The 25,312-nt window shown below is 39.8% G+C and overlaps 1 protein-coding gene and 2 long non-coding RNA genes across 3 annotated transcripts in view; 1 reads left to right on the top strand and 2 right to left on the bottom strand.

Moving 5' to 3' along the window:
- Positions 1 to 339: 339 nt before the first annotated feature.
- Positions 340 to 17,734, bottom strand: LOC136293158 (uncharacterized). Its single transcript, XR_010722099.1, has 4 exons — positions 17,649 to 17,734; positions 17,419 to 17,525; positions 5,337 to 5,391; positions 340 to 719 (listed from the first exon to the last, which is right to left on the bottom strand). It is a non-coding gene; the product is annotated as an uncharacterized lncRNA (long non-coding RNA).
- A 150-nt stretch (positions 17,735 to 17,884) lies between these two features.
- The window catches only part of HIBCH (3-hydroxyisobutyryl-CoA hydrolase), a 38,849-nt gene continuing 31,421 nt past the window's right edge, over positions 17,885 to 25,312 (top strand). The window contains exons 1-6 of the mRNA XM_066189577.1: positions 17,885 to 17,956; positions 18,834 to 18,876; positions 19,753 to 19,893; positions 20,862 to 20,946; positions 21,858 to 21,938; positions 23,940 to 23,992. Of these exons, the coding sequence (XP_066045674.1) occupies positions 17,925 to 17,956; positions 18,834 to 18,876; positions 19,753 to 19,893; positions 20,862 to 20,946; positions 21,858 to 21,938; positions 23,940 to 23,992 (435 nt within the window). The 5' untranslated portion in view covers positions 17,885 to 17,924. The remainder of the gene's footprint in view (positions 17,957 to 18,833; positions 18,877 to 19,752; positions 19,894 to 20,861; positions 20,947 to 21,857; positions 21,939 to 23,939; positions 23,993 to 25,312) is intronic.
- LOC136293159 (uncharacterized) overlaps positions 21,933 to 25,312 on the bottom strand; it is a 31,734-nt gene continuing 28,354 nt past the window's right edge. The window contains exons 3-5 of the long non-coding RNA XR_010722100.1: positions 24,033 to 24,200; positions 23,873 to 23,943; positions 21,933 to 22,264 (exon numbers count right to left, since the gene is read on the bottom strand). This is a non-coding gene — a long non-coding RNA (uncharacterized lncRNA). The remainder of the gene's footprint in view (positions 22,265 to 23,872; positions 23,944 to 24,032; positions 24,201 to 25,312) is intronic.

The raw sequence follows: 25,312 nt of genomic DNA, 5'->3' as shown, positions 1-25,312 counted from the left end.
CCCCTGCCACAGACACAAACCAGTGGAGCACGGTCTCTGTGGATTCACCCGCCACTGAGGACAGCGTCCCACTAAAATCCTGCCTACCTCCGCAGTAAAGGCTCCTCCTGAAGGAGGCAGGAGACAACAGCTGAATTTCCTAGGGGAGATGACCTGGGGCAGGAGTAGGCTTGTTTATCATCTGTCTCTGGAAGGATTTTCAGAACTTGTCATCTCTGAGAATCTCCCCCACGGCTAATTAACCACAAAGAGAAACCACGTCTGAGACCAGGAGTGCAGGCCTCCTGTAATCTTGCAGAATTCAGAGACAGACTATTATCAGCTCATGTAGTGGGGGTTTTATTACAAAATGTCAGTGTAATAAACCAGATCTAAGCTCCAAACAAAATTATTTCATCTTGATGGAGACTCTTCTGGCAAATTACTACAAAAGCTTTTAGGGAGAACATGTAATTCAAATAATTTGCAGTCATTGTTTGTCAACTAAAAAGGAAAAGCAGATCTTTGTAGTCACAGACTACATTTACTGAAGCCTTAAAAGCAGTTTTTCTCTAACCTCTGATAACTTCACTGTTGCCCATCACACTAGGAATGTGACCATCTTCTGCAGCCTTGCTTGGAGCTGTGTTTTTCCTTTTCTTGTAGCTGTGTTTTTAAGTACTTGCATTGTGATCATCCCCCTTCCTTCTACTTGGTGTCAGAGGTGCCAGGGTCATTTCCTAAATAATTTTTTAAATTAAATATTTAAACACTCTCTGAAAAGAGGAATTAAGACCAAACACATAACATTTCTTTGTGGGCTGCTGCATAATCTGGTATGTGAACAAGAAGTTACATCTGAGGACCAGAGAACAGAATATGACCAATAAAGAGTGATGGACAATGTTTATATATATATATATATATATATATATATATATATGGTTTCTTACTGAGTTTAAAAGCCCAATCCATCCCAAACTGAGTGTGGTGGGGTGAGCATTGTGAAAAGCCTGAGCACAGAACGGCATTATTCCAGCCTGACAAGCTATTCTAGCCTGGGCAGATCTGAACATAGTAGGGGCTCTGCGTAGTTATTTCTTTCAGCCAGGCTGTGTGTAAACATCTGGATTGCAGCCTGTTAACAAATTACTACACTTGCTCAGAGAGTTCTTTCAGCTGTGAAAATGAGGATTAGGAAAAATGGATAAACTGCTGCACTGCTCACAAATTGTCCTACTGTATCTTTATAACAAATATTTCTAGTCAAAGCAGTCTTCAGAGAAAAAGAAATGTAGTTTTAAGTCACTTGAAGTATAAAGTTCTGTGGTTTTTTAAATGGTTGCTAGTATGAAACAAAATTAAAAGCTGAGTCAGGTGTAAAATCCATTAAAATTATTGAAATACCTCTTTTTCGAAAACCTCAAGGTCTGAATGACAGTAAAATGGGATATATAAATGTGATATACCAAAACCCAATCTTTTTGTCTTAGTTAAGAGACACTAATAAATATGTACATGCCCACTGAATATTCAAAAATTCAGAAGTAATACTTTCTAAAATTAATATAAATCATACATGACCATGCCATATAAAAACCTCTGTACTAGAAACATACACCTGGGTTAACTTATCCATGCCTATGGGTTATTTGGTTCAATGCATGTGTTATTTTATAAAGATTTTGATTTGTGTTCCCCATTACTATATATCATGGTGAGAATGCTTGCCAAAAATAGTTACAAATGTTTAATGGCTTAAAAAACAAATAACCAAATTTAATGTCTAAAAGAAAGCACTAAATAAACTAAAAAATTAAAGCAAAGTAATTATCTTTTAAAAGTAAAATGAACAAAATTAATTACAAATACCTGCTAGGACTGCACATAGCTAACTGTAGTAGACCTTGCTTGAAAAGGACAAAGTGGTGTCAGCTGACTCCATGATTTGTTCCTTAGGTTAGAGGGTAAATAAAGCAAACGTAGTTTCTAGGAGCTTAAATTTTCATGTTTAGAAAAACTTACTGGTTTTGTTAATAAGTTGGAGCTGTGCTTTGAAATCAAGAATTTCCAAAATATTCTGCTGCCCTTTGACAGCTTTTAACTCTGAGCCAAAAAAAAAAAAAAAGATTGGAAAGATAAGTTGAAGGTGAGATTTATGCTGCTAGGACTTGCTCCAGAATACAATGAAGTCAACAGAAAAGCTTTCCTTTCCATGAGACCTTTAGTATATTTTGCATAACATGAAAACTACTTTTTGTTAGTCAATCCTTTTCTCGGAGAGGCATTGCGTTAAGGCAACTATGGCATTCATTTCTTCCTCCTGTGGAAGTCCTTTATAATACAACAGTTTGTACATATCCCAGGGTAAATCTGGGAACACTTTAAGTTAGTATGAGGAACAGTGTGATTTTTCCTTACTTCTTCAAAGACTAAAAGGTCTTATGTTACCAGTTAGAGAAAAATCCCAACAGAGGAACTGAGGAACAGTCACCAAGTGAATCAGCAAATCATCCACAGCTGCAGCAATGTTAATGGTAACCAAGGACAAAATATTCACAGGCAGCAAGACAGCCAGTGCAGTGGTCTGTCCGGTTTGGCAGGGAAGCAGAGTATTCTCTTCCTCTGAATTTTAATCCAACAGTTTTACAAGCATTATATTCATTAGCGAAGGGAGAGCAATGCACAAAACCAAAGACAGAAGCTGTGTATACTGAGACTATCTTTACTGGGTGTGTATACACCAACTTTTTCCTACCGGCTAGGCCTTTTTTTTTTTTTTTTCTCTTGAATTCAGATTTGTCTTTGCATGGTGTCAGCAATCAACCTTCCCTCACCTCAAGACCTTCAAACCCACCGGCAGATATTAAATTTGGTGGGCACAAATATTAAGCTCCTACAACATAGTGTGTTCCTACAACATAGTGCAGAAAAGAAAGGCAAAACAAGTGCCCTCCATGGGAGGAAATTCCAGGGCAGGAACTCCACAGTGTCCAGTGTCAATTTGTCCAGTGAATCACTGTTTGTGCCTGAGCAGCAGTGGAGAAGTTGGAGGCAGGTAAGGGAATAGAGGAGGGAACTGGAGAAAAAGGACAGGTGAAACATTTGAAGTGGTGACACAAGGGAATGCAAGGAATTTGCATTTGTAAAAATACAGATACACAAACCCATAGGAAATACAGCTTCAGTGGTCTTGCTGTCCACAGAGTAAATGTTTAAGTTGGGCTGCTGACAACACTGATGCCATTGAATAGATGCAAAAATAGGGATGTCCTTGATCCTGTCATGACCCCCTAGACTGGGAAATGTGCAAAGCCCTGCTGACCCTGTAGTCCAGGCAGGAGCTGGAGACACTTTATGCAACTTATCTACTGAACCTGCAATGAATTCTGCATTGGTCTGTCGTCATAGAGGGAAGGAAGCTTAAGAGATGGATCTACTTGGACCCTTTGGGGTCCCCAGGAAAAAATTCAACTTTTAAAACTTAAAGGGATAGCTCCCACATGCTCGTACATCTTATTCTAAGTAAACACTAGAAATGTTAAAATTAAAATGCAAAATGAGTAGGGCAGGCAAAGCAGCTAGAAACATGACACATCCTCCTACCTCCTCTGCCCACTATGTCCTTGCACAATGAGTCCTTACTTCTACATGACTTCAGTAAAACAAATGCATGGTTTTTATGCTGTGCTCTGAGTGGACCAAGTACCTACTGAGCTTCATGTGTTTGATGACTGCAGCTGTGTGACCAAGAGACAGCAAACTGACCAATTCTCCCTGATCCCTAGGAACTTCCTTTTATCCCCTCTGAGAACAAGGGATTTAGCAAATACCAGCATTCAAGCAAGATATTCTTTACTATTATTGTCCTTTTCATCCACTGAAGAAATGCATATAGGGTCAGATGTCTCTGCTTTCCTAATTACTAGTCAATGACTTGAGGCCAATGGGAATTTGAGTTCTCAGCTTTTAAAAAAATAAATTTATGACAATAGCTCTTAAAGGAAATACCATACCACTGCATGGCAAAATATTCCCTGACCAAAAGAAATCTTAATTGAGTTTCTTTAGTTCCATATTCTACATATGGAAAGACTATTCAAGAAAATTACTTTTGATTTTATACAGCACTATGTATTCTTCTCTTTTAATACAAGGACTAGCTCTCACAATTTAAATGGCTTAAAAAAAAAAAGGTGATAACTCAGAGCACTTTCCACCAGAACTGGTTTTTATTTGTTTGTTTTAATCAGATGCAAGTGCAGTCATGTAGTTTTATCTCCCTGGTTAAATTCAGATCTTCTACAATGTAGCTTTGTAAACCTAAACTACGACTAAGGCATTTTTGTTTAGTACCTGTAAATTTAAGTGACACAAGCAGTGAAATAATCTTTTGTACTGAGGAACAGATTGCACCCAATTCGGACCAAGGCTAGCTGCTGACTTCAGAGGCCTCACATCTAACTCTTTTTGCCTCAGTGTGAATAAAAGCAGTAAATGTCACTTTTCATACAGAAGGGAGTCACAGTTAGCCAAGCCATCTAGCCTCTTTTCCCAGAAAACATTTGATCTTTTTATTCTGTATTTCCTCTCAGGACCTTCAACATGACTGATGGGTTCAACTCTTAATTTCTTGGTTAATAGGAGAACATCCAAGCAATACTAGTAGTTTAGTTTAGTTTCTAGGTGAATTTCAAATGGGTCCTTCCCCTCAAAGTGTGAAAACAATGAGCAATTTACTGATGCCCTTCTCAAACTCTTGAGATGATATCGTCACTGTAAAGAACAAAGGACCTGAATACTTAAGTCTCAGTAAGAGGATTGCCACAGACTTCAGTTACACTGACACTCAAAGCAGTATCTCTGATCAAAAGTGATTGTGAAAAAAATAGAAACTTTTTTTTTTGACAAATTGAAGGACTCAGCTATTGAAAATGTGCTTAGGACAGGTAAACTATATTGCCAGTTATGCCATGGAATAGTAATAGCAGATTTAATGCTCTCTGATAATATTAAAGGACAAAGCTACATATTTTTTTTCAATTTTTGCATTCTTTTTTCTGGTTGGACAGAAAAATCTTTAATAATATCCAAGAAATATTTTAGATGTTTTCTTTTTAGGGCTATCAGTGCAATGTGAAATAAAGTACTTTACTTCATGTAAAGGTACAAATTGTTTCAGCAATACTGCACACAGCTATTCCTACAATATCCCAGTTATCACAATGTATTTAAGACAGCATATTATACTATTCTCAGTGGAAAGCTTCGGAACATCTGTTTATTTCAGAGTCTGAAACTGAAGATAAAAATAAGACAAACAAAATCTCAGAAGATATTAATAGCTACATACTTACCGAGCTCATCAATAAATTCATTGAATTCTTCCACAGCGATGCTTCTTTTCCAAACCTGAAACCAAAATTACTGACTGTGAAAAAAACCCCGAACATAGGTTTAATTTTCAACAGAATGCTAATTTAGGTTTGAAGAACCTGATTCTGCAGTGTGTATTGGCCTAAAGTTCTATTACAAAAAACTGGGGAGACACTTCAGGCAAAGAGCAGGTCCTACATTAGTGGTTTGTGTTTGGCAAGGATTGAGAATGGGTAGCTGATATTAGGCTAGTTGCCATGATATAGCTATTGTGATATAGCCTTGTTTCAGGAAGCAGCTTCTCTTTAAGGCAGAAAGACATCTTTGAGAAAGTTTGTTCCTTCCATTTAATGCCTTATTTTTCCCAAAGTTACCAAAGGATCTTTCTGAGTGTCTCTAACAGAACTTTATAGTCAAGTATAAGAAAATGGACCTCAGCTATTTGTATATGGCTGGGGGAATAACTCCCCTCTCAGGTATTTAGATTTTAGTGCAGAACAGCTATACATTTTCCCAAAGTCTGTTTGGAAGTGCTGGCAGGATCTAAATGACCCTACAAAGGAATTTCTCAAACAGAAACAAAGGGATATTGAACTGTTTCCCAGTTCTGATTTTCCCACTGCCTTATTTGACAAGGTCAAGCTTTCAACCATATGCTACAACACCTCACTGGAGTTAAGGTGTTTTAGAGGCAAAGTGGAAAAAGGGAGTAAACTTGACGAATGCTATCAATTTGGAGTACACAAATACTGCCAGAAAACCTGTGGTGTAAAAGTTAAACATTCTGATTTAGTGTCTCTACAGTGTTTAACAGAGTGAGTGCCTCTCGTGTTTTAGCTTTGCAGTAAGGAGCAGCAGAGTGCCTCCTTCTCACGTCATTGAGCTGAGAGCTCCCAGGGATCAGCCTGGACTCACTCTCTGCTTGGCACCGTGGCTGAAAGTGCCACCTGATTCCACCTGGCTGTTCCCTCCTGCCGCACACAGAGCACGGGTTCCTCTGCAGTGGTTAATAAAGCATTTCAAACCGAGCACTTCTACTCTAGGAGGCAGCCAGAATCTCAATCCACCTCTAAATTTTTCAGTGAAGCTTTTACAGTGTTTCCATTGTCGTGTCTCTTGCAGATTGTGATCTATTTATAACAGCTCAGCTATTTCTAAACCTCAAGCAGACAGAAAACTGATGCGTCATTGCAAGGATATGCCTTTGAAATGGCTGGGTGGGAAAAGAAAAAAAAAATCTAAAACACAGGAAGGTGACAAAAGTAGAAAAAAATAGTCTTTGTCTATGTAGCACTATTAACATTCCTTACCCTTTTTCTGTCATACCTCCTGACTTTCTAAATCAGCACATCGACTATGAATTCTAAGTACCTGTGCTCTTTAAAGTCATTTACTAATTCCTTTTCTTCCTTCCCTTCTCTTCCCCTATAAATAGCTCTATAAATAGTTGAGTAAAGGCCTGTTGCCTGCAGAGTTGGCAACAAATGATTTTATCTGCTTTTAGGATGTACAACCTAGCTCCCTGAGGATTTCTTGTATTGCTACAGCATGCTGTTAACTGTTAGTTACCAGAAGGTTCAAAACTGTCAAAGTACCTATGAGGGAGGAAAAAAAAAATTGTATGTGCAAAACCAATTGCAAAGTAAGGAATAATTCTATTTAAGCATAATATTTGGTTTTATTTTTTTCACACATAGAGAAATTCAGACGTGGATTTCATAAGATTTACAGGGAAAAAAAACAGGATGTTCTCCTCCTTTCAAAAAGAATATGTTAATGTTAGAAAAGTTCCAGGAAGGATGCTCAGAAGTTTGGACTGACTCCTCTGCCTGGAACAGCTGAGTAGCCTAGTATTCACCAGTCAGGAAAAGAGGCTAATTAGCAGGGATACAGCAGATCTAAAAAGTCCTGAATTGGAGAAAGCAAATTCATTTACTCTTTCTTCTCATACATGGAAAATGAAACATCAAATGAAACTATGAGGAGACCTGTCCAAAACTTGCAAAGATACTATGGATGCTGAAGGTTTGTCAAGTGCCAGCAAAAGAACGTGCACAGAAGAGGAAACCCCAGGTTACTGGATTTTTTGTTTCCAAGACCTGTAATCTTCTGGGGAACAACTAAAAGATACTAGAATAACAATAAATGAATAGTTCTCAAAAAATTTGTATCACCATTTATTTTCCCTTCAGTTTTTCAGAATATCTTACATTCATACATTTAAATGTTTCAAGGTTTTGCAGCTCCCCTTTGGGCCACAGGTGATTTCATGGGCCCTGCAGTTCCCTGGGTTACCATGTAGTGAGTGTCACTAATCCTCATGCTTTGCCTTAAAAATAATTTACAGATGCACTGAGTTGGAAAAGGATTTTTCCTATTCCTATTTCCTATTGCTGATTTATTTAAAGCAGCAGCATTTCCTATCTGAATGACAGAAGGAGAAGCAAGAGCAAGCTATCAGCAGCTGGCCCCTCCTTGTCATCAGCTGTATCTAAGTCAGAAAAGCAGCAGTCAAATGTTCCTCATGTCTTCCACAGCCTTGGCCACTGACAGCAGGAACAGCAGGGAATGTTAAAGAAAGCCTAAGGTCTCAGTTTCTTCTTTCTTTGTAGCCTGTGTGCTGAATAACATAACTACAGAGAGTGCAAATGCCATCAGCTCTGAACTGTAGGGGGGTTTTGTTGTTCAGGTTGAAGTGGAATAAAAAAGTTAAACAATTAAACTGAGCACTACGGTGTACAATTGTGAATCAGCCCTCCTGATGCCTAAAAACCCTTCAGATAGCACTCCCAGAAGTAAGACTTCAAATCTTGAAAAGTCTCCAGTAAAATGTGTTATTTATAATTTTCATTGGCAAAAATGAAAATGTGGATAGACACAAATGTATGTGACACATAAGTTGTCTGTCTCGTATTTCTCACTTTCTAAATTAGTAACTTAAGCACAAACTACCATTCCAAATAGTAATACTGGAATTTCAAAAACTTCAAACTGCACTATATTTTAAATTTTGACCCAACAGCCCCAAATTGTAAGTCAATGCAGTATCACTAAAATAGAATGCAGTGATTAGTTTACAAAACCTGTTCTATCTTACTCATCTTTAGATTTATAAGCTAAACAAAACTGGTAAACCTTTGGACTCGAGCAGGGTGGGGGTGATCCTGCAACAACACTGGCTGAACAAATACACACAGTTTATACAGAAAAGGTGCAAGAGGAGGAAATGCATATTGGAAGGTTAGTTACTAATTAACCCACACCTATCCAGAAAAGGGAGACAAAAAGTGAACTGAACTACAGTTTCAATTTAGCTATTTCCTGAGCTAAAGCTCTTTAGAAACACATCTGAACTAGAGTTTTTTCTGAGATAAGTAGACAGTACTCAGGTTCTATGTGCTAGATAGGTGTGAAAGGTTACAACATCTGCAGAGTTCCTCCTCTTGAACAGGAAAAGTGAAGGTTACACAGCGGGGTCATTGCAGTCAAGTTTCCAGATGCTAGTCACAACTGGAAGGGAGAATGTTCTCCTTCACCTTCCAGAATTAGCACACATATTCCGGAGAGAACTGCTCTGGTTGTCACTGTGCAGTGACAAAGTCACAACCTGCCGCTGCAGTCATTCTGTGGTGAGTAATTATGGTACCTACCTACGAGCACAGGGACTGATTACTGTGAATAACTAACAAAAGCAAATGAGTCCCTGGGAAACAGACAGATGATTGCAAATACCCTACAGCCCTGCCTGAAATGACATACTGGAGAACATGACAGAGTTTGAGGCTTGTTACTTCTGTAAATATAAATACTAAGCTTTTTTTTTTTTCTTCTTTACTTCAAAAGTTTCAAAAGTAAAGAACGTGGGAAATTCTTAGATAGGTGGAAAATTTCCTCAGAAGAAAAGATAAATTGAGAGACTCCTGGGGAAAGGAGTGTGGCTGAGCGAGCACATTTTAGTACATGGAGGATTTGTTTGTCCTGTGCTAAAAAATAGGCCCATTTCCTTCTGCAGATCTGGGTAACAGCTGACAGGTGGCAGAGTTACAGGCTCACATGTTAAGCCAGGGTCAAATTATTTGCTTGGAAAGAAAAAGCATACATCCCTTGTAACATAGTCCCTTTTAAATATCAGTTTATAACAGTTCACAGAACAGTCTTCTATAACTGGGAAATATATTCCATGTGTTGATTTGTAAAGCAACACAGAATTTCAAAGCATCTGAATCTTCTTGCTCTGGATCCCATAGTCCTGGCTCATTGTGCTATGTGGCTTTTTTTCTGGTACATGCACTGGAAACATACAGATAAATATATTTATGTTTTAGCTCACTAATAGGAGCAATGACAAGATGCCATTTGTTATCACCAGTGTATGGTGTCCTACTGTGTCAACTAAAACGTTAATGTTGATGTTACAATAAAACAGATTCTTTACTTCACAGCAGTGAGAACTAAAATAGAATAGTGAAAAAGCAATGAAGTCATTTCTCATTTGCCTGCTTCTTCAGACTATTTGAAACATGCTGAAAATTGCATGTTGCTCTTGTAATTGAGGTGACAGGCAGCTGTACCACCAAAACTCGTATGTCTCTTACTAGGAAGGTAACTGGTCAATGGTGAATTTTCCAAAAGGCTCACAAAAGCTAAGGGATGCTAGTGGTGACACAGGAAAGGAAATGCACAGATCAAATGTGTTTCATGATTCTCCTGCTCAGTCATGGGGAAAAAATTCCATTAACATTTCAATTTGAAAATGGATTTTTTATTTTTCTTTTTTTTTTTTTTCTCATAAAGTCTCTGCTTTCTTTTAAAATTATTTAAATTTAGCATAAAACAAACAATAGATATTTTGTCTTAGTGCTGGCCAGAACTCTCTCTTCTTTATTTTTTAGGCAACCAATGCCAATAAAATCACTTTTCAAAGGTCTTAAATTTACAGAATAGTGTCTCAGACTAATTCCACATGGTGCAACATCTCCTAGGCAGAAGCACAGCCTTTAATTACATGCTTTAATATCTTGGCAGGTCCCCGATTGAAACCCTGCTGTTAACTCCTGCAGTTAACTGTACAATAAAGCACCTTCTCACTCCTGGAGCCTGAAGAAGTGCTCTTAGCAACAGCTCTATAAGGGAGTGCCTGCATTTTTCTTGGCAGACAGAGGTGTGTCAAAGTATGATTCAATCACCTTGAGTTCCATGTTATTTCTGCAATAATTATATCTATTCCCATACAGAGCTGTTAGCCACATGAGCGTCTGCTCAGCCTGCTACTGCAGAGCCACAGAGAGTGATGGACTGCCTGGGTCTGGACAGGAGAACCAGCGGCACCATGAAATCCATGGAACAGATGCAAGACTGAGATCACAGAGAGGAGCTAATGAGACCACGGATTTCCTTTGGAACGATTTAAATCTGTGTTGTGCCCTGCCACAGCTGCCACTGCCTCCCTTCACTGAGCACTGTATCCCAAGGGAAGTATATCCACTCAATAAGTGCTCCAGGAACCAAGTACTCTGTCACTGCCATTGCAAGTTTGTTTATGAGCCAGGGTGACCATATTTCTTTCTTTAAGAAAAGCCAAAACAAAGACAAACACTTCTCCTTCTGACTTGCTACACATCCTTCTGCCAGGTTAATCATTATACACAGACCTGATAAATTGAGCTGCATTGAAACTCATGATTACTCCATATTGGATGCTAATAATTTAAACTTTGAACACAATACGTCTGCAGCAGTGAGTGATTGATGCTTATTTAATAGCTTAAAGGCCTCTGTTTATTCTACTGACCTATTTTTTCCCTCATTTTTACGTTCTCCACTCTGCTGTGCTGTCCTTTGCATCATTTGGGGCATTAAGTGAGATACCTTTCCCTAGGCAATGTTCAAGTCATTATTTTATGAACAGTTTTCGTTGTACTCCAGGATGAAATAAAACAGAAAGAAATTTTGAAAAATATCTTCACGTTGACTATTAAAACAAAATGTAGATCTTTTCAAGTGAAAAGAATACTTATGTGAGGTGCCAGGCTAGAAACAGAAAGGTTTGAATACACCACATCCATTTAATAAGACGCTGACTGTCATACTGTCAGCCAGATCGCCGTGTTGAAGAGCTTCAGTTCAATTTAGAGTAACAAATTCTTGAAATAAACATCTGAAGTGCTCAGTTCCCTGGTCTGCCAGAAAGCCACTAATTAGCATCAAATGCTTCTGTGCTTAATGTTCTATGATTCTGATGGAGACAAAATAGGTAACCAGTCATTCACTACGACCCCTGAGAAGGAAGCAGATGGTTCAAGACCAAAGTGTGTGACGTTCCAGCCAAGTAACAGGCAAATCAGGGAGGCCAAGAGGAATCTTTTATACAGGACTGAGCTCCTAAAATAGGTTTTTAATGATTCTAAATGTTTGGGTGATCTTCCTTTTTTTTTTTTTTTTTTACTGCTTCTCAAATAATATAATTTTACCACAACAGATAGATCATACAAGGAAAATTTCAGGCTAATAGTAGTTGGCAAGATAAGCTTATAATCTGCATTTAAAATCTGATGTACATTCATTGATATAAAAGCTATGAAAAGCACTACCTCCAAAGTTAACTGAACCAATGCTAAATATGAGGTAGGATTACAAGCAGGCCAATAGTGCTTCAAAATGCTACTGACAAAGGAATTGCTGCAATGTTTTAAAGTAAATCAGTCAAGTGACATGAACTTAATATCTGGAATATTGTTCCTCCTCAGGGTGGGTATGTAATTCCACTAGATTATAATTATGAGTTACATAAGATTCAGTGGAAGGTTAGAAGGATATATTTAAAATATTATTCACTATTCATAAATAAGACTTCTAAAACACTAGGATAATTAGTTCCATTAAGGTTACATCTCCATTGATAGGGCTCTAGCTCTTGCTAACAGAAGTCCATGAGCTGATCTGTCTGTTGTGTCACATGCAAATGTGTTAATTAGGCTTATTCATAGTTTTTTTTGTTTCTGAGCCTAAAAATTATGCCTACATTTGCCTTCCATTTCGAAGGTAAAATTTCCAGAGCTACAGGAGACAGGTTGTGGAGGAAGCAACTGAAGTCAGTGAGAGACTTCTACTCACTAGGAGAAAATTACATGTCCTGCACAATATATTTTTTTTCAGGTATCTCCAATGCTTTCAGAGTCGAATTTCATTATTTGGCAGTTATTGCACCTCTGAATCATTAAAGACCACATCCTGGTATAAGATTCTGCATCAGTAACATAAATGGAAGGTCTGGTGCTGGTGAGAAATCTGGTCAAAACCAATGTATGGGTAGAGTTTTGGCTTGAGAAGAATGTGTGCAACCAACTCGTGTAAGGACAACATTGAGGAGGATTATGTATGGTAGAATCTGTATTTCAAATAGCTAAGTCAAACCAAGTCAGAAACTCACAGCTGTTAAGGACCCTTGGTTCTTGAAGTCTATCAGAGAGATTTCTTAAGAAACAGCACTACCACTTTGCACTCTGTATCACAAGTCTTAGAAGTCCTGTTTTCCTTACTAGTTCCACTGCTATTTTCATGTAATATAAGCAAAGCACCTCAAATAACAACCAGTTAACACAAATAAGCTTGATTTTAATTTCTTATAGAAGCACACAGAGTAAATCTTGAATTAACTGATATTCTGGGACAGTGCTATTTCAAGAGGTCCAACGGGGACAGTATTTTGAAATACAGACCCACATGGTGTGAAAACCACATGCCTTTTCTCTTCCTACATACAGGCAGCTCTGACTCTCACAGAATCAAGCACACACATTGAGAGCAGAACAGCAGACGTGATGACACAACGAGATGCAATACAGATATCATTGGCTAAGCAGACTCCTGAAGTCTGGAAGGCAACCTTCCCTGCCATCACTTGCTTCATCCTTTCCAGACCTGGGAAACTCAAGAATTACACAGCCAAAGACACCCTCAGCTGTGAGATATCTTTGGGGTATTTTTTTTGTCCACTAGAAGTTAACCGTCCTAACAAGAAAAAAAATGCACCTTCCTCTAGCCCCATTCCCACACACACTCCCTACAGCTATTTCCACCCACGCCACAGCTCTTTTTAACTGTGTTTAAAAAGCTGAGAGCGAGAGAAATGTGCTGCTGCCGCTGGTGCTCCTCCTCCTCAGGTGGGCGGGTTGGTAGCTGGTCAGTTTTCTGCAGCATTTCTCATTGCTAAATGCGTGGGAGGCTGAGAGCAGAAAGGGAAGGAAGCTTAGGAAGGGAGGCGTATCAAAGCGAGTGGGAAGCAAATAGCCCCTTCCCACCTGCACATGTGCAATTATATGCAATTGAAAAACGAACACAATAGATCTGCGAGCGGAGCTTTCCAAGCTGTAGTCCTAAAAGGTATCAAACAGCTTGGGTCTCAAAGCCAAAGTCGGGGGTGACCAGCTCTCTGGGAAGATGGCATTTTTCACCCACGGAGAACAGGCTCGTGGGGAGGAAAAGGAGGAGGGAAGAGGGCGTTCCTTACAGTTCTGGCTTTGTACGTAGGTGGAGGGTGGTTCGGGGAGAGGAGTGACAGATTGCTTGTGGCAGCAGGGAAGAAAGATGTAGGAGGGTGTTTGCCCAGGGTCCCGTCTCACCCAGGGGGTTCTGGCAAGGTGGCTGCAGCACGAGTGCCATGGCTGAGCCGGGCTGGTGGGAGGAGAGAGGAACTCGCTGCTGGATGGACCTCGCTTGGATCCTCCCTCGTCGCCTCATCAACGCGGCAGCATCTGCAGCGGCACCCAGCCCCTCCCACGCGTTCCCCGGTGCTCTCGGAGGCCAAAAGAAAACGAAAACTACTTCGCTCACACGGTTTCATTACGGATTTGCTTTCAGCCTTTTCCAAACACTTTCTAGTTCCCCACTGATAAGATGCAAATTAACTGGTGAAGGAAGAAAAAAAGGGAAAAATAAAAGTTGATTTTTTTCTCCTCCCTCACACACTTTCTTGTTACAGAAGAAATTCACTACTGCATGCCATTAGCTGTATGCCCTCATCCTAAATCTATGATTTCAGATGTTGTATGGTTGCATTATCTGAAAGGTCTCTGACCAAAAGCCCTGGGGAAGGCACACTGTTCACATGAAGTTACTCAGGTTAAAAACAAATGCAAAAATTTGTTTTTCCATATTACATAGGTGTTTCAGTCCTTCCCTGGGTTGGCCTGCTGTTAGAGAGTGAAAAAAGATTCGTGTTCTGCTTATTTTAAGTCTACTTCTGCTCTCAGTGATGTCCCTGCTGCAGACCTGAGCCTTTACTATCGGTACCCAAGCTGGCATGAGGAATTCCAACCTGTGTCATTTGTTTTAGAGGGCCTTCAACTGAGTCTGGACTGAGAAATAACAATGTGAGGATTGTTTGTCAGCACAGTAATAACCAGTTAGCAGGCACGAACTGGAAATTTTCCCATTCTGTTCGTCAAACCTTCACAGACTCGTTTTCCCTTCACCTTCACACACTGTAAGGATGCACTTACTACCCACACACACAGAAATGAGATGCCAACTGTTAGACCAGCAGAGGAAAAGACTGAATTTACAGCAAAGCTGGAAACAGCAGCATGGGACACGATGAAGTACTTGGACCATTTATTATCTGGTCTTGGTCAACTACTCTGGGAGCTCTCCGAGGTAAATGTGAGGCACAAATTAATGTTTAACTAGGAGTGTACAGGTGGCACACAGAGTGTTGCTGAGCTGCTCTTGAAATCCTTCTGGAGAGCAAGAGCTCCTACATTCTAAAGTTATATGTTTTTCTGAAAAAGAAACAAAAAACCCCATCCCAAATCCCACAAACAAACAAACAAAACCTTCCCCAAAAAAATCCAAAAGCCAAAACCAGACACAAAACCTGAAAACATCTGCTCAACTCTAAAGACCTCCTACAGTCTGCAACTTGTTTTCTCTTTTCAAACCTGCTGAACTCGCTGCCAGGAAATTTCTCCAGGGGGAGGAATTACAACCTGCTTATCCTTCTGTTGTTGCACTTGCACACTCTCAGTTCCCAGTTCTCTCAGGCTTGGTCCAGTATTGTGCAGCCCTCTTTGCCAATAGTAAATAATCCATAAACTCCCAAGTTAAAGGTCATCTCATTCTGCTAATTCTCAGGCTACTCCATTATTTTCACTCTTTTCCCACTGCCTATTTAGAGAACGTTTTTATTTACTTTTTAGAAAGCATTTTCACTTTGATATTCCACTCTGAAAAAAAAAATGGGGTGTGCAGCAGGAGGACTGTTAAAAACCAGATGATATCTGAGTTGCTTTTTGGACAGCACTGCAGTCAGCTAAATTGCTGTGAAAAAACCAGCAGTTTTATAACACCTATGAATCCCCTGCCCCTAAAAAAAATCCAGGTAAATTCAAGCCATCACCAACAGGTTTGAAAATGAAGGCTCAAGGAAGGTGGCTCTTCTGTTACCACCCCTTCTTCCTGAAAATGACTTAAAAAGGGGGGGGGGGGGGGGGGGGGAAGGAAGAATTTAAAGAAAACCTTAAGCATAAATTCAACGTCAGCACCGTTGAGAGAAATCAGTAGTTGTCTCAAGGCAAGGCTTGCTGTTAATTCATTGTTTTCAGAGGAGCAGACCCACCTGTGTCCTAAATGAGACATGCAGCTGGAAAACCACAAAGGGTTTGCACCATTATTTACACTGAGGACAGGAAGAGAACAGATCAAAATCAGCATAAGTAAAAGATGAACCAGATCACCAGCTTCTATTTTGGACCCCCAGAAACACACATCCTGTGTAATCATGGCCTGGTTACAGCCTTGCCCATGTACAAGTGGAATTTGTTAGGCCAATTCCAGGGGTTTCAAAGAGCCTCCACCTGCTCTTACCCAAGGTTAGCTTCCACACACCTATTTCTTCATTTTCACAACAATGCTAACAAAGAGCTTATCCCACAGAAAAGTTCTGTTCATATTTGTCTGTGAAATGTAGAGACTTTCAGTCTCAGGAAGTGAGAAACAAAAATATTACCTGCTTATCAAACTCTCTTATTAGTAATGCCTGGATGAGAGCTGCAGAGTTATCCTCAAAAATAATTTTTAAAATACGTATTCGGGGTTCAGGTTTGGCAGCTGTGACAATTTGGTGTCATTTAGTCTGGTTTAGATTTAATTACATGGCACTTGGTACAAAGCAGCGGACAAGGCTGTCTGTACACAAGATGACACCAAGAAGCTGCATCATTGATTATCATGTAGCCTTTAGGTGAAAGTTTGAATAGTCTGGATCACCTAATGAATTCTTGCAATTAATTTGTTTGCAGGAACTAAACCAGTGCCTGCAAAAGCACCTCATGTCCTGCTCTCAGTTATTTTTTGTTCACATTGTACAAGACTGAAAACTGAGACTGCATTAATAGAGAAATGTTCTGGGTGGTTTTTTTGTTGCTGTTGTTGTGGTGGGGATTTTTTTTGGTGCCTATTTAGTTTGATTAAAATTTTTACAACCGGATTTAATATAGTCTGAGAGTCTTTGCAGCGGAAATGCCAACACAAATGATGATACAAGCAGGGGCTGAATCATTTTAGAAATAAAGAGCAAGGTTGCCCTCTGGAGACTTCTCTAGAAGTTCTTCTGAGAGCTAGGACTTTCTTCTTCTTCCAGCAAAATAAAATTGCTAAAAGGTTTTAAGGTTTTTTTTTCTTTTAAACGCAAATGTGAACCAAGGCAGCTGATGTTACACGAAGATATGACGAAGCTGCATTTCAACCTAATGCACTGTTTTGTCATTTACTCCATGGTTCATCATGTCTTTTCAATATCAGTCTCATGTTGCAATGTGTCAGCCTGAAAAAACGCTCACGGAATGGTCTTAGTTACTGATGTCAAAGTTAATTTTGTATTATTGACTCCTAGCGTCATAAATTCGCAAGTGCCTTAGTATTTTATTATTTTTAAAAAGGCAAAAAATATTTTAAAAAGTTGCAATTTCTGAGTCTATTTATGCTGAACGCACAGGCTGGATTTGAACTCACGGCTGTCTGTAGCTACTGTTGGGGCAGTAACTAGTTCTTAATCCATGTATTTACCTTCACGGAGGAGCAGTTCTCGGTGGGATGTTACATTAGCGCGGCTCCTTCAGCCCACCTCACTCGCTGTCCGTGTGTCAGCGAGGGCAGCACAGCTGTGCCTGGTGCTTCAGGTGCAAAAAGAAATTGAGAAAGCAGTGTTACTGCTGAAAATAATAAACCGCCCAAATGCAGCTCCAGCCCACGAAGTTCAGCTCTGGAGGGAGTTTGGCAATGCGAGCTTTCCCCACCTTGAGCCGCAAGCACCACGGGTGATGTTCTTGCTACCCGCGGCATTACTCGGCCCCGCGGCAGAGCAGCTGCATCACCAGATGCCCTCACACCACCCGGCCTTATCCAGCCGGGGAGCAGCCCCCCTTTCCTGCCCGGGTAAGGAGCGCGCCTTGGATGCTGGAGAAGGGCTGCCCGTGAGGGCGAGCGGGCGGCCGCTGGCCCGGAGAGCGCCGCGCATGCGCCCCGCGCTGCGCCGGCCGGGGCCGCGGAGCCGGGGAGGGAGCGGGGCCGCCATGGCGGGCCGGGCGCTGCAGGCGCTGCCCAGGTAACGGGGGCCGCCCTCAGGGGCTCCGGCGGCGGCGGGGAGCGAAGGGAGCGGCGGCCCGAGCCGGCCGGGGATCGCAGCGCCGTAGCTGCTGCGAGTTGTAGTTTGGGCCTAGATCAGCCAGGCCTTCACTAACTTTCACCTTCAAAAGCTAGCGTGTGATAAAAAAAACCAGCGTAGCATGCCGTGGCATTAACGCGTAACGTGTGGTTGGCTGGGTCTGTGCGCTGAAGTAGCTGAAAGGTGAAGTTTCTCATTCCAGCTCTGATGCGTGGCCAGTAGAGCCTTCCTCAGAGGCCATTAATCAGTAACAGTCTCATTGCACAAAAGGAGTGGCGTGCTCTCAAAGTTTGACAGCCTGGGTCTCTCCTGTCACCCACAGAAGCGTGAGCACTGTGCGAGCTCTTACACAAACCCTGTGTAAATGTATGTAAAACGTGTGTACACGCCAGGGCACGTTTGGGTCATGGAAGCGTTTGGAAATAGACGAAGGTTTTTGACGAGACTTTTTTTTTTTTTCTTTTCCTTTATTAATGTCAATATTTAAACGTGCCCGCAAAAAGGCTGTAGATCTTCAAAAGACACACAGCGCGTCAATCATCAACCCCTCAGTCCTGGTGTTTTCAGGTTCTCCTAACTTGAAAGCATCAGTAGCTGACGCTGGTATCTGCTGTCTATTTATTAATAAGCAAAAAATTTCCAACTGCTTGAATAACAAAATTGTGGCCTAATTTAATTGGTTCTGACAGGAAGAATGTAGAACACTTGTGTTCCCAAATTTTTCTGCCGCTGCCTTGCTTCACCCAGCAGTCAGATATTCCGGGAATTGTGTGGCTGGTTTGTAGTTTGAACTGTCTTTTTAATGTTTCCTTTTCAGGCTGAGGGCGCTCAACAGACTGCAAGTAATATTACAACATTTGGTAAGGACAGCAGCACCATGTTTGACTGAGTTGGAAGCTTTCAGGACTCTTGAACTCCCCTGAGGCACACAGCACATGCAACTTCTAATGTGTCTGCACACAGTGGTTCTGAGCACTGTCGTTTATTGCTCAGGCATAGTATTGCCCACATCTTTGAGCACTTTGTTACAGGCGTCTTTTAATACTGTAAATTAAAGCTTGATTATTTTGGCTTTACCTTATAGATATTCCTTTATCGATAGTTTCTGTGTTACCTTCTGTAAGTTCCTTAAGTATAGTCCCACTGTGAGTGTGAAAATAGTTCAGGGGATTTGTTTTCTACTGTTAAAAGTTACTTAAAGACAAAGCAGGGTGTAGATTTGGGTTTGAAGTCTCAAACTACTAGTAAGGATGTATGGAACTGTCATTGTTCTAATTGTTGCAAGTTTTTTCAGAATGTCAGTTTTAAGGGACCATGGGTTTGTGTTTTATAAGTGGGGTCGGGGAATTTTTTGTTTGTTTTATTTTACTTTTTGGTGTTGGTGTTTTTTTGTTTTGTTTTTGTTTTTTGTTTTATTCCCCAGTGTGTTTGTGTGTGTATTTGTGTTATAAGTTTTATTTACATGAACTCAAAATCTTACTGTAAAACAATGTGTGGTGCAAAAGCTTATCTGAGGTTTATTACTCTGAAGGACTCAAAGTATTTTCCAAAGAACTGTTTAGGAAATGCAAATCAAAGTACAGAGCGAAAAACTTAGCATGCAATTCCAGAATGCATGTTTTGTGATCCTAAATAGTGTGTTTTGAGAATAAATTTCCATAACCACTTTTGTAGATATGTTTTTAAGTTCTCTAACTGATGACATGTGCTTTAATTATTTGTTTTTGCATGCACAGAAAATGTCTAAGCAGACAGATTCGACACCAGAAGTGTTGTTGGAAAAGAAAGGAGGTGCAGGAATAATAACTTTGAATAGACCCAAGGCTCTCAATGCACTAAATCTGTCTATGATCCAACAAATTTATCCTCAAATAAAGGTTAGTAGCCCCACTTCCACCCATCCACTGTACATATGCTATTTGAAACCAATTTTAAAATGCAGTTAGACACTTCTTAGTGTACTGATATAAAGGATGAAAGTTTGTGTGAGTACAATGAGCTCAGATTTATATATGGAAAAAAACAGGCAGTTTCAAGCAAGTTAGAAAGAGGAGACACATCAAAGAAATGAGCTATCAGACAGAGTTAAATTTAGCATCTGCATAGGTAAATGGTCATCCATGTTAATACCAGGACTGAATTGAGAGCAGTCAGTGCTCAGCATTTGTGTGTTCCTTTGGGCAACACCCACCCAAAGGTCACTTGGCACAAATTTCAACCTATGCAGTGGTGTTGCCTCTTGGTGGAGTGCATGTTTTGTGGAGAGGCTGCATGGCTGAAGATAAAAGATACCAGCTACAGGAAGCAGGGAGCTGTCCGTGTCATTCCTTAAATGAGAACTCCTGGATTTACAGGCACTATTTCTACAAGCTAGTGAAGTATCATCAGATTTTAAGCATTAAAATAGTCTCTTTTAATGTAATGATGCTATTTATCCTATGCACAGGGTCCAATTCATTAGATACCCGTATTTGTTGGATAATTGTCTGATGCCTTTTGGTATTTATTAGACATTTTTGAAGCCCAGCCTGAAAAGGTATCATAGTTTTTGATTTCTGTCAGGGCCTGTTTTGTGAGGTGCTACCTTTCCCCAGAGGCTGAGAGCTGGGCACAAGTGTTTTTCTGAAATATGAAAGGCAGCTCTGCTGATTTCTGCTCCCATGGTTGAATAGGATGCAGAAGTGGCAGAAAGACATTTTTACATCTCAAACTCCAGTTTAAGACAATCTATTTTAAGGTATGGTTTGATTTGCTTTTTGAAAAAGTAAGAATTACAGACACTATAGAGAGCAGGCATTATTTGCACAGATTTTAGTCTTATGTGGAAATATTTACTTATTTTTAGACATGGGAGCAAGATCCTGAAACTTTCCTAATAATTATAAAGGGAACTGGAGGAAAAGCTTTTTGTGCTGGTGGTGACATCCGAGGTAAGGACTGTACTCACTTAAACATTTGATGTCTTTCCCAGCCACTGCTTCGTGTTGATTTCCTTTGTTTACTGTGACTTGGGTAAACAAAATCTTGCTACCGAAGAGTAGGGGATCAGTTGTGCTGACTCTTAGGACACCTTGATGTGCAGATGCTATTTAAGGTATTTGTCAGGAGACAGCTGTCAGGACAGTGTACAAAAGAGTAAAAATTACATTTTTACAAATAACTGGTAATAGGCCCTTCTCATTCCAGGGAGGAGGGGGTTCTTGTCTCTGTATTTCTCTTCCTGGATTTTCATTACTGACAGCTTCTTTCCAAGAAATTTGATGGGCCCTAGCAGGTAGCTCTGGTGGTATTGGATAATTTGTGTCTAATGTTTTAGATGGCCAGACACAGATCTGACAAGGGTGATCAATGTATCTGCGGTTATTTTTTAACTATGAACTGCGGGAAATCTCCAAAGTGTCCAAATTAGCAGTTGTAGTAAACTGTAGTTAAACAAGCAGCACAGGTTATTGTTATAAGAATATATAACAATATATTGTTACATCATGCTCTAATTGGCTTCTCATTTTTAGTATTTAGAGTCTTCAGTGTAGTCAGTTTTAAGTGACTCTTCTAAATCTTGGTATGAAAAGTATCACAAATGAGTACTAGACATTAGGAGGGGTTAGAAAATGGACCACTCTCTCACAAGTATGTGACAAAGTCTCCAGCAAAATACAATTAAATCAAATCTGACACTTATATCCATACTTAAATTTGAGCAAATTTTCTCAAATATTAAAAAGCAGGATTAAGTTTGCCTCTGCTGTAGGAAAGGACCCAACTTATGAGACATTATTTTCTTTTACTTGTATTTTCTATCAAACTTACATTTATCTTGGGAATTTTTATTTCTCTTAAGCCATCACAGAAGCGGGAAAAGTTGGAGATAAACTGTCACAAGATTTCTTCAGAGGAGAATATAGGCTGAACAATGCCATTGGTATGTTAACAGCAATTTCTGAAACAGTACAGTTTTCATAACACTGGCTTCAAATGTAATTTTCTCTCTTTGATAATCTATGGAAGACTGTGGTAACATCAGACAAGTAGTGATTTTTTTTTAATCAAGTTAAATACCATTAATGTAACATATCCCATTTTTATACCTTGCATGCAGAATGTGTTTCTTTTGTTTAAGTTATTGTGACAGCTACTTTATCCCATCCCATTGTTCTGGTTAGTTCCATTTCCTCTGTAGAAGAATTACTTTTACCTGCAGACACTGCAGTTCTGCCCTAAGTAACATTGATCTGCTTCAAAGAAGACCTGAGGTAAATACAGATGTGTGGAAAGTCATTAATATTCAGTCAGAGAGCAGAAGATCAAATTATATTAAGGCTTTTCTTTTAAATAGACTGCATGAAAGACTAGGGCTTCATAACTCAGGAGTGAGCTGCCTTCGTTTATTGCAGAGACACTGGGCGAAGTTTACTGGAGTAAAGCATGTTAAAAAAGGATATTAATTTTTTTAGGGTAAAAGTCAAGAGTTGAAGGTCTTGATGAGAAGAAACTACTGCAAACGTATTTTAACTGAATACAGTTTGAATTTTAAAATATGGTAACTGATGTTAGTCACTGCAGGAGGAGAGGTAGGGTTGCTTACATTGACAGAAGAGCACAGCTATTAGAATAATTCCTGAAAAATTATGTTTACTTTGTTTGACAGAGTTTCAGGACTGAGCATGTTTGTCATGTACCTTTCTTTCCTTCACCAATACAAGGCAAAAATAGTTAAAGGTTTCAAATAGCTGAGGAAAAAATAATATTGCCTTGACAGTTGAACCTGATGATGATTCTGTTGCAAGGGTACATAATTTAAAAGTCTGGGTTTTTTTAATTTTTTTTTTTTTTTTAATTCTTAGGTGTTCAATATCTCTAATGCATGTAATTAGTAAAACTAGATTTTAGATAGCTTTAGTATGATTGCATTCCTTTAAGACTGAGATTTTTGCTAAAAATATTTTTTTATATCTTACATTTTACAACTTAGAAATACAGCAGGGAGCTGCTTTCACAGCATTGCAATGGGAAAGGCTGGCTGCTATAGACATTTGGGTCAGGGGGTAGCATCTACAGCCCATGCATTAGCTTGTTTGTTCATGTGAGAGCAAAGTTCAAAATACAATTCTCTTAACATTTTCTAACTGCTAATTTGAAGGATTGAGCTCCTTTTTAAACTAGTTTTTTTAGAAACAAGACTCTCTGTAGTTGTTACAGAAAAACTCCCAACGTGATTGCAGGGTATACCTGTATCACCAGTCCTTTTGGACTGTAAGTCTGGCCTGTAAACACTGAATACAAGGCAGCTGCTTCATTCACAGTGAAGTTCTGAGCCTTACCATGAATGGTAGTTGAAAGCACTGGGGCTTTAGTTTGGTGCCTTCTAAAGGCCCCAAGAGATGAAGTTGGTCATTGAGGACATTGTCACCTGAACCTGCCTGCACCACGTTCAGGGCTGTATGCAAGAGCTGGCATGACAGAAGGTGCCTGCATTGCAGAATTTACAGTGGGACTGGAACCTGCCCAGGCTTCTGGCTTTGTAGTAAAGCACTGAAAGCCTGGAACACACCCTGTGCTCTTAATCCAGACCCTGAGAAGGGGTGAAAGGGCATCTGCTGTGTCCCAACATCAGACAGAGCTATTTATACTGCCTGAACTGTCAGGTACTCACATAACAAACAGTCTAATGTTTGAGAGTTGTATAATGTTCTCTTACAACACTCACAAGCCAGTAAATCAGAAACTGGTGTTTCTTTTCGTTTCTTAAGAATTACATGAAGTACCTTCATTGCAGGATGGTAATATAATTACTGTTTCAATTCCCATTTATTTTCTGCTGCTCTTGCTAAAGTAAAGCATAGGGAAACCTCTCACCTGGCAGCAAATCCCAGGTCCACTCTTGCAAAGGATGGATGATTGTTCTCCTTTACATTTTTTACAGGCACCTGCAAGAAACCATATGTGGCACTTATTGATGGCATTACCATGGGAGGGGTAAGTTAAGGACCCTGGTGTTGGATTATTCAAAACAAACCTGATGGATTGTTCTAAAACCATGTCATGTTGTGTCTGTGAGTTCAGTGAAGGCATTTCCTTGAAGAACAAGCATCATCATCTGAGCCTTTGTCTCTTGCTTGTCTGGGTACACTGCTGCTCTTGTAGGGCCTCTGCTGTTCCTTGACAGCTAATACAAGTGCTTTCTCTAGGAAAAGAGCAGAATCCCCTCACTGCTGGAAATAGCCCTCACAAAGGTTTTCAGAATACTGAGGGGGAGTTTATGCATCTTAAAAAACCCGAGAACAGTTCTCCATTCTAAGTATATTAAAAATAGAACTATATAAAAATACATTTAAAGAGCAACTCTTTGAAAAATTAGTACTATTCTAAGCTACACCTTAACAGTCATTCACAAGTTCTGTATTTTTTTCAACAAATAATCTGGAAATGCATCTATTTTCTCACCTCTGTAGTATTTTTAAAACACCATTTGGGGAATCCTGATTCCAAACACACCTCATCCAGGGCTACACCTTATTACTAAAGCAACACAGAGAAGACTCCATCATATGGCTAGTTATACTCAGTGTTAATAATTTTTCAGCAATTGTTGTCTGTAAACACCATAAGTAGATAGTTAACAGGGCAATGCATGCTTTTTTACATGCTAAAATTCTGTTTTAATGAGTTTAACGTCTGTAGGATATATTTGCACCGTATCAGAGAGTGGACTAAAATAATCTTCAGTTATTTTGAACAATGAGTTTAACTTTGAAACCTGTCTGCTGTGTCACTGCTTAGATTTGCGTTGTTTTCTGGCATGTCTCTGTGATATGGGTGAAGAGTCTATTTTAATAAAGTTTGTCAAAGATAGATGTGAGAAGTGGAACACTACGTGATCCATGACCTGTCATGACTCTTCCCTTTTCATCTTTCCTTACACGTTTCATTTGTCTGTCTTGGTCTTCTCAGCTTCTGATCTAAACACACAGTAGCTCTCTCGCCCTTTGCATCTTTGCTACCGAGCCCCAAAGGTCTCAGCTGGAGAGCCATTCCCCCCAGCCTGGCGTACATACATTGTTTCCAGCATAAAGGGGACTTGTTCTGTAGCTCTCCTCTATTGACCAGAGGAGTCCGCAAGGTTCATAGATAAGAGATAGGGAGTCCATTTATTTTATGGCCTTTTGAATAATAGGATGGAAAGCTATGAATGAGCAAAACTGCCCAGCAGCCAGTATCTTTTTAAAGGTCCTGCAGATGGCTTGTTATGACTGTGGCCTGAGCAGGAATAGAATTTTGTCCTTTGAAAGGAAAGTG

This window comes from Chamaea fasciata, unplaced genomic scaffold (genome assembly GCF_029207755.1).
Source record: "Chamaea fasciata isolate MVZ Bird 193981 ecotype frontalis unplaced genomic scaffold, bChaFas1.0.hap1 SCAF_8, whole genome shotgun sequence".
Lineage (NCBI taxonomy): Eukaryota > Metazoa > Chordata > Aves > Passeriformes > Sylviidae > Chamaea > Chamaea fasciata.
The sequence above is the reverse complement of the archived record's forward strand: the minus strand, read 5'-3'. Positions and strand labels throughout refer to the sequence as shown.